The sequence below is a fragment of the Arachis ipaensis genome, chromosome B1 (genome assembly GCF_059453495.1).
Source record: "Arachis ipaensis isolate K30076 ecotype BB chromosome B1, ASM5945349v1, whole genome shotgun sequence".
Taxonomy (NCBI): Eukaryota; Viridiplantae; Streptophyta; class Magnoliopsida; order Fabales; family Fabaceae; genus Arachis; species Arachis ipaensis.
Window position 1 is genome coordinate 95,837,720 of NC_142436.1, and position 8,756 is coordinate 95,846,475.

At 36.8% G+C, this 8,756-nt stretch overlaps 1 protein-coding gene across 1 annotated transcript; it reads right to left on the reverse strand.

Annotated features, from left to right (window-relative positions):
- Positions 1-5,755: 5,755 nt before the first annotated feature.
- LOC107632756 (ATP-dependent caseinolytic (Clp) protease/crotonase family protein) lies at positions 5,756-8,546 on the reverse strand. The gene is made up of 8 exons (XM_021123066.2): positions 8,295-8,546; positions 8,013-8,182; positions 7,734-7,808; positions 7,332-7,422; positions 7,161-7,212; positions 6,895-6,998; positions 6,470-6,546; positions 5,756-6,140 (listed from the first exon to the last, which is right to left on the reverse strand). The coding sequence occupies exons 1-8, from the start codon at positions 8,473-8,475 to the stop codon at positions 5,964-5,966; spliced, it is 927 nt and encodes a 308-aa protein (XP_020978725.2). The 5' UTR covers positions 8,476-8,546; the 3' UTR covers positions 5,756-5,963.
- Positions 8,547-8,756: the final 210 nt, after the last annotated feature.

The following is an 8,756-nucleotide window of genomic DNA, read 5'->3' on the forward strand; positions in this document are numbered from 1 at the left end:
AAAACTAAATCTAAATCATGGGAAGTAAAAATTGGTGAGCTCTCCATGAATGGATGCATTTTCCCACTTTATAGCCTCTAATATGTGTGTTCTGGGCTGAAAACTGGGTCAAAAGCAGCCCAGAAATCGCCCCCTGTGATTTCTGTTACGTTCAGGTCGCGGGCAAGTGACGCGGAGGCGTCGTCCATGCGGCCGCGCGGGTTGAGGTTTGCAGATGCGACGCGGACGCATCATTCACGCGTTCGTGTTGCCTAACTTCGAGGCAGCTATGACCAATTATATATGAAATCGAAGCCCTGGACGTTAGCTTTCCAACACAACTGGAACCGCATCGTTTGGACCTCTGTAGCTAAAGTTATAGCCGTTTGAGTGCAAAGAGGTCAGGCTGGACAGCTTAGCAGTTTCTCCAACTTCTTGTTTTCCTTCCACTTTTGCATGCTTCCTTTCCATCCTCTGAGCCATTCCTGTCATGTAATCTCTGAAAACACTTAACGCACATATCAAGGCATCTAATGGTGATAAGAGAGGATTAATATTAGAAATTATAAGTCCAAAGAAGCATGTTTTCAATCAAGGCACATAATTAGGAAGGCAAATGTAAAACCATGCAAATAGTATGAATAAGTGGGTAAAGAGTTGATAAAAACCACTCAAATGAGCACAAGATAAACCATGAAATAGAGGTTTATCATCAACTAACATACAGCTTGCCATGGAAGGAGATCTGCGTGCGTGAAGAAGAAGACAGTAGGAAAGCAGAGATTCAGAAGACAGAGCATCTCCAAAACCTCAATCTGTTCTCCACTACTGCATAACAAGTGACCTTTATTTCATGTTATTTAGTTTTCATAAACAAAAGTAATTTTTATTATTAATCTCCTGACTAAGATTTACAAGATAACCATAGATTGCTTCAAGCTAACAATCTCCATGGGATCGACCCTTACTCACGTAAGGTATTACTTGGACGACCCAGTGCACTTGTTGGTTAGTGGTACGAGTTGTGAAAAGTGTGATTTACAATTCGTGTACCAGAGGCCAAGTTGGACCACCAACATTGCCTCAAATGTTGGAAGGAAGGCAGAGCAAGCCTCTGCATGATTTGATGGTGCTCACGTTTGAGGGGACATTGACAAGCCAACGTTACCCCCAACGTTGTGATAAAATGATCAATTTTGGAGCTGAATAATTTTTTGAGCGATACGTACGCGTCTATGACGCGTACGCATGAAAGAGCAAAATTTCTATATACACGCGCAAGCGTGAGTCACGCGCAAGCGTGAGTCACGCGCACGCGTGGAATGGCAAAATTGACCATCCACGCGTACGCGTGGGTCACGCGTACGCGTCACCAAACGAAGGTTGGAGGTCCAACGTTGCCCCAAACGTTTGCCTCCAACGTCCGCGATGAGAAGCCCAGAATTTGGAAATGAAAAACATGCATCGACGCGCACGCGTGGATGGGAAAATCGCAATGCACGCGTAAGCGTGGTGTACGTGCACGCGTGAATGAGCAAAATCGCAGCCTTCACGCGTACGCGTGGTGTACGCGCACGCGTGGATTGACCAACGTTGGAGGCAACGTTGCCAGTCCAACGCTGTGGCCAACGCTCCTCTACATGTTTTGAAAATTGGAAATGGGATTTTTGCATCCACGCGCACACGTGTAGCACGAGCACGCGTGGATGAGCATTCTGAACCCATGGACGCAAACGCGCAAGGCACGCGTACGCGTGGGTAGCAGAATGTCGGCCCTCCAACGTTGAGTAAAATGCTAATGACATCAGATTTATCTGGTTTTTAATGAAAGCGTTTGAGTCAACGTTGGCCATCAAACGTTGACTCCAACTTGAAGCACCAGAACTTGCAATTCAAGCATATCTCTTCTCAACAACAAGGGAAAACAATTGGAGCCATTTCAACCCAATTCCATCAAGGCCAAAAGCCCAATTCAGAGATTGAAGATCAATGGAAGAAAGTATATAAATAGCTTAGAATTTAAGTTAAAGGAATGGGGAGCTTCTTTTTCTTTTACTGGACATTTTACTTTTCAGTTCATTTTAATTTCCAGCAATGTATCTTTCAATTCGATTTTGCATTTTGAGAGCTATAAACAACTAAACCCCTTTCATTGCGTTAGGGAGCTCTGTGTAATTCAACGGATCAATATTAGTTTTCATTCTTCTTCTTCTTTCTTTTCTCTTGATTTTACTATAAAGCATTCGTTCTTCATTCAATTGGATAGTTGTCTTGGGAAAGAAGCTATTCATAATTGGATCTCTTCGGAACCTTGGAAAAGGAATGATGAGATCATGCTAGAATTGCTTTCTCACATTGGATTAGATTGGGGTTTGGATGGATATAGTGACATGTAATCCTACCAATACTTTGATCTATGAATTTGTGTGGTATAATCAGTGACCAAACTTCATCTCTTCCCATGGGCACTTAAATCAAGGAATTGGGCAATTTTTCATGCTTAGAGAGATTAGATTGCCAAGGAATTGGGATCTAATCACCTAAGATTGCCAAGGAGATCAATGAATGCATTGATTGAGGAAGAGATGAAAATGAACTTGATCCGGAGAATTATCACATCTCCTGACCCCAATGAGCTTCCCCATCTCTGATCTACCCATTATTTTATATTCTGCTTCTTTAATTTCATGCTAAACACCCATTCCCATTTAATTTCTTGCAAATTTAAGATTCTGTCAGTTAATTTCCCGCAATTTAATTTCTGTCATTTAAGTTTTCTGCCAAATTTACATTCTGCAATTCTCAACCAAATCTGATTTCGATCAACTAGCACAATTCTCCAATTAACATTGATCAATCTACCAATCCCTGTGGGATTCGACCTCACTCTACAGTGAGTTTTACTTGACGACAATCCGGTGCACTTGCCGGAAGGAAATTTGTTGAGAGGCAAATTTTCGTGAATCAGTTGCTTTTATTGATTTTGAGCATTTGTGATTCATAGCATTTATTAATTTATCAATTTTGCCATGTTTTGTGTTTATGCCCACTATGTGTTCTATAAAATGCCAATTTTGATTATGGGGTAATTTCCACCCATTGGCTTCGGGAAAATGAGTTTATGGATTACTATAGCCACGATATCCAACATTTAGTGATAATTCTTGGGTTGTTAGTTGTTATTGTTTTCACTAACGCTAGCTTTTTACCAATCAATTTGGTAAGTTAAATAGGATTTGTGGATTAATGACAATTATGTTCACTTGACCTATCCTTCAATGTTAAGGGTTGACTTAGTGGGATTAATCCATCATATTTATCATAGTTGTGGTTATGGCAAGGAAGGGATTCCATAACTCATCCCAAGTCAAGGTTTCATTTATGTTTTGAACCATTTTTCCTCACTTTATAGCATTACTTGTTTATATTACATACACAGTTCTTTTATTCATTCATTGCTTTATTAATTGCAATTTTGAATCGTTCTTTAATTCCTTTATTTTATTTGCTTTCAATCATTGAAACCCCCTTTGTTCTCACAACCAAAATTGTATGCGCTCATCGGCATTAGTTCCTAGGGAGAACTACCCGGGAGTCTAAGGCTTGGTTTGGTAAAGCTTTTCGAAGAGGTGCTTGTGCTTTTTAAAAGCTCAAGCTCCTCATTTTGTGTTTGGTAAATAAAAAAGATCATGTGCTTGTGCTTGCAGCTTTTAAAAGATCGGGATACTTTTGAAAGTACCTAAGATAGAGCTTTTCAAAGTTGGCTTGTGCTTTTTCAAAATTAAAAAGTCTAATATAACCTCATATGTTAACTAACTTTTAAATTTAATGCTTGCATTTATGTCTATTATAGTATTTTTAAATTTTAAAAGCTATTTTACCAAATATAATTGTTGTTACTTGTGATTATTAAAAGCAATTTTTAATTTGATTTACCAAACATAAATGCTACAACTTTTAAAAAGTCATCTTTTAAAAGTTAGCTTTTATAAGCTACTTTTGAAAAATAAAAGCTTTACCAAACTAAGCCTAAATACTATCGGTTAATTTTATTTGAATTGTGACAATATCTTGGATTAAATTTTGATTAAGATCAATTGTTGGTTTGGAGCTATACTTACAACGAAAATCTATTTTGTGAAAAATCCGAAACCACGTTTGGTCTTCTATTAGTAATCCAAACAAAAATCGGTCCATAAGAACCTCAGGACTCCTTTTAATATTAGCCATGTCCATCAAATATAGAAACTCCTTGTGGTACTCCATCACTGATTGTGAACCTTGTTGTAACTTACAAAATTTTTCGAAAAATTCATTGTGGTATGATGATGGCACAACTCGATTCCTCATGTGGTATCAGGATGGCACAAACTGGCTCCTCGTAATTTTTTTCATCTTCTTCCAGCTGCAAATTGGGCTCTTTCCATACTGTCTTCTAGATCTTTCTAATTCAGTCCACCATATACCGGCAGCATCGGAAAAATTGGCTTGTACCAGTTGAACTTTCTTTTCCTCTGAAAGGATGCAATTTGCAAAAATCGATTCTACCTTCCTTTCCTATCTGAAATACGCTTCAGGATCATTCCTCCCTTTGAATGCAGAGATTTGCAACCGAGAACCCTTTTTCCCATATGATATTCCTTTATCATCACTATCATAATACGCAATCATTTTTTTTTCGACTTTTTTTTTTGTCTATTTTGGGGACTCTAAGGTGAATTTGCAGAAATTAAAGAGAAAAAAAAAAAACAAAGAGGCTAAACAAGACCCATGGAACGTGTAGATAAATAAGAATTTACCTACGACCTGAAACTGATATCAGATGATAAAAAAATTATTAATGACTTTAATAAATTCGAAGCATTAAAATCCCAATGGAAGGGGGCAAGAAAAGAATGGCATCAAGAAGAGGAATTTATTGGCATAAAGAGACATAGCGAAAACATAAAAGGATAGATAAATGGATTTTTTTCCTACTAGACCTTTAAGAAACATGTTCTTAGCAACCTAGGTCACCGAAAGGAACTCCCTACTAGACCTTCAAAGAATGTGTCCTTGACAACCTAGATCAGAGGGATGAAAACTGAATCACTCAATTTTCTCTATGAAACAAGCTAAGCAAATCACTCACCTCATTTAATCATACTAAAAAAATGTGCATAAGGCACTAAGAAAATTTTATTCATGAAAGTTGTGTAAATTGTATCACCAAAGGTGTTTAAATAGACCCCTAACAAACTAGCTAAAAGATAAGATAAGATAACTAATTTAAATTAAATTTGATCTTAGATTTGATTTAAATTTTAAAATTCTAAAGATATGATAACTAATTTAAATCAGATTTGATCTTATTAGATTAGATCATATTTGATTTAAATTTAAAATTCCTAAAAATATTACTAAGTAAATTAGAAGTAAATCAAATCTTCCAACAAATTCTAATAGCAAAACAAATTAAAATTAAATGACTAAAAATTCAAAAATTAATAAAAATTATGCCTTCCATTGAATTTGAAAAGTTTTATTGGGCTTTTTGTTGTCCCCAATGGGTCTTATGAATTGTTCCCCTTCCATACTGTTTTTGAGACGGACTCTTGGTCTTTTTGACGTCCAAGACTGACATGACACAATTCTTCTAGTATTTAAATCCTTGAATATGACAATATTACCATTCTACCCCTCAGCTCTAAGATGACGAAAATGCCCTATCACTTGGAGAGCCTTTAGCCTCTCATGTTTATAAGCAGAAGGTTCCGATTTTTTTTTGATAGATAGATAAAAAAAATGAAGGATGAATATTATTGCTTCATAGGGAATGTAGTGTTTCAATGTGCATTATTTTAGATACATTTTTTCTGTTGTTTGGGAATGCGACAGTCCCCAGCAATATAGTCACAAGGCTATAGATAGATTACTCTAATCACAGAATGACAGACATTCCTCTGTAGCGACAAAGACAAAGATAAGCCACTACTTTGGTACTTTCACTCTCCAGTATACTTTGGTTTCCGCTTCTCAGCAAACGCAGCCAAGCCTTCCAATCTATCTTTTGTATTCAGCACCTGATCATAGCAATCTTCTTCCAAGGCCAAACCTGATCTCATATCAGTATCAACCCCCTCACTGATAGCTCTTTTAGCCATCCTTATAGCTACTGGACCCTGTGGAAAATTCATTGCAAGTGAATAAGAACTAACTGCCACCAACATTGCGGTAATTTTACAACTAAGGTGATTTTAATTTATACTACAGAAGCCATTCAATCTCGTAAAATTTCTTTAAAGTGAAACATGTTCAACTACAAATATGCTCCGGATATGAACGATTGCACGGGTCAATTGCACCACATCACTTGCATGCAGCTGAACAAGGTAAAACCTACAGCTACGCACTATTTAACAATACTTTTCCTTTTCTCGACAGATCAACTTCGAAAGAAGAAATGAAAACCCTGTGACTAACAAAACAGGAACCTTCCTTATAGTTATACCTTCGCATTGATTTCCCGAGCAACTGCGAGTGCCTTTGAGTAGGCTTCACCAGCAGGAACAAAGTAATTTACAAGACCTGTACCAACCAAAGGATGCTTATGCATTTGCTAGTTGTCACAACTTATTATCGATAATATTATAAAACAGCAAGTAGAGGTGTGGTACATAGATTTTGGAGGGAAAAGTGTATGTATTTTTCAGGTGACGAAGATTTAGTACATGCATTCGTATAAAAGTTGCACAACAATGGTGGCCTTTCTCGTTGCTTTCTTCAAGGACAACAAGAGATGGCTAAGAATAAGGCTGCAATTAAAATGTCTTGGATGTTCTTTAAGTTAAAATTGCCAAGTTAAACAGATGGCGAGCTTATACCATTTAAGATATTATTAATTAGAGAAAGGGGAAAAAATAGTAATCAACACACCTAAGGACAGAGCCTCTTTGCCATTAATCTTTCGACCAGTATATATAATCTCCTTTGCTATTGCGTTTCCAACCAATCTAGGTAGTCGTTGTGTTCCACCTGCCCTGTGCATGACAGGATTCCACGAGAAGCAATCATTGCAAAGATGTAAAGTATTCTATGCCAGTCATATTTAATGCTCATAAACAAAAGCAAGAGATACACTGTTGAAATAGGAGGCATCAAAAGAAAATACATATGCAAAGTTCATCTAGTATACAACTTACCCAGGGATTATGGCGAGTCCAGTTTCGGGCAAACCCATCAGAGCATTTTCCCCTATATCGTGACAGAAGAGATGAGTAGGAACAAATCAAATATTCGCATCACATTCAAAGCATCCAAATGATCCTAAAAATAACTAGATCCAATTTGCAAGGTACTGCATATCTAGTTACCACATATTCTAATATCACATGCCAGGGCCATTTCAAGTCCACCCCCAAGTGCAACTCCTTCAATAACAGCAATAGTAGGTATGCAAACCTCCTGAATAGAGAAAAAAATATTCGACTCAATTCAACATTCAATTTTCAAGGAGCACTGTCAAAGTTGGGAATACAGAGACAAAAAAAACATTGTAGAGTACATCTAGAAATCTCTCTTTTACCACAATGCTAAAAATTATAAGTGGCACCGCCAAAGAATCTGAGGGAAAAGATCGTAGCACCCGGCGAATTAACCTAACCCTAAACCAGTAAACCCAAAACCTTCACATAATGGAGCCAAGGTCTTACCATTCAATTAGAATAGAAAGTTGATAAATTTAGAATGTAAATAACAGAGTGATTCACACTAACCTCTAAATATAAGAAAGCGGAGCGAAGAGAATTCACAAAAACCTTAACCTCTGATTGACTCATGTTTCTGCGCTCCTGAAATCAAATAACCAGGATGCTTGTAAACAAACACACAGCTGACCTCTAACATCATAAGAAAGTATAAAACTAAATCTACACCAGCAAGAATCCAATTAAAATCATGAATACTATTAATTTCTTTTATATAGGCACCGTGGAAAGGAAAATTTGCATAAAAAAACAAACGTGTCAAACACTCCACCCCTATTATTGATTAACCTTTAAATCTGCCCCAGCACAAAATACGCCAGGGACTGAACTGCAGATCATGGCAACATTAACATTTGATTCCTGATTAATAAATTCAAAGGCATGAGTTAATCCTCGCAGCATCTCTTTCCCTATAGCATTTTTAGCACCAGGTCTATCCAAGCTAACCTTCACAATCCCTATAACAAAAGCTGAAAAACTTGAGAAATGCATAACAAAGGAAAAACCGGAAAGAATAGAAAATTCAAATAAATTATTTCAGTTTAGAAACTTTAGCTGAAAACTTGTTACCGGAATCAGTGGCAGAGAGTTTGTGAAGCTTAACGAAGTCAGAAGCAGAATGGTGGAGAATAAGATTTCTGCGGTTGTGGTATTGATGCAGTGTGGCGAAGGTGAGCAACGGGTGATTGGGAGAGAGGTAGGGTTTGGAGGTGGATAGAGACCTCTTCATCAACACTCTCAAAGCGCCCATTTTTGTTACAGCCTGGGTATGAGAATGGAAGAAGGAAGATGATGTATGCTATGGTGCTGAAGAAGGTCAACACTAGTCGCATAACAGTAAAATTTATTATTAATAGGTAAACTATTAAGATGGTATTCTCAAAATTAATTTTAAAAGATGTTAATAAATTATCAAAAAAATTAAAAATATAACCAAAAATTAGATATTAAATATATATTTTATAGAACGATTTCTGAAATCAAACTTTGATATAAATTTTTATAATTATTATTAAAAAATAAAATATTTTT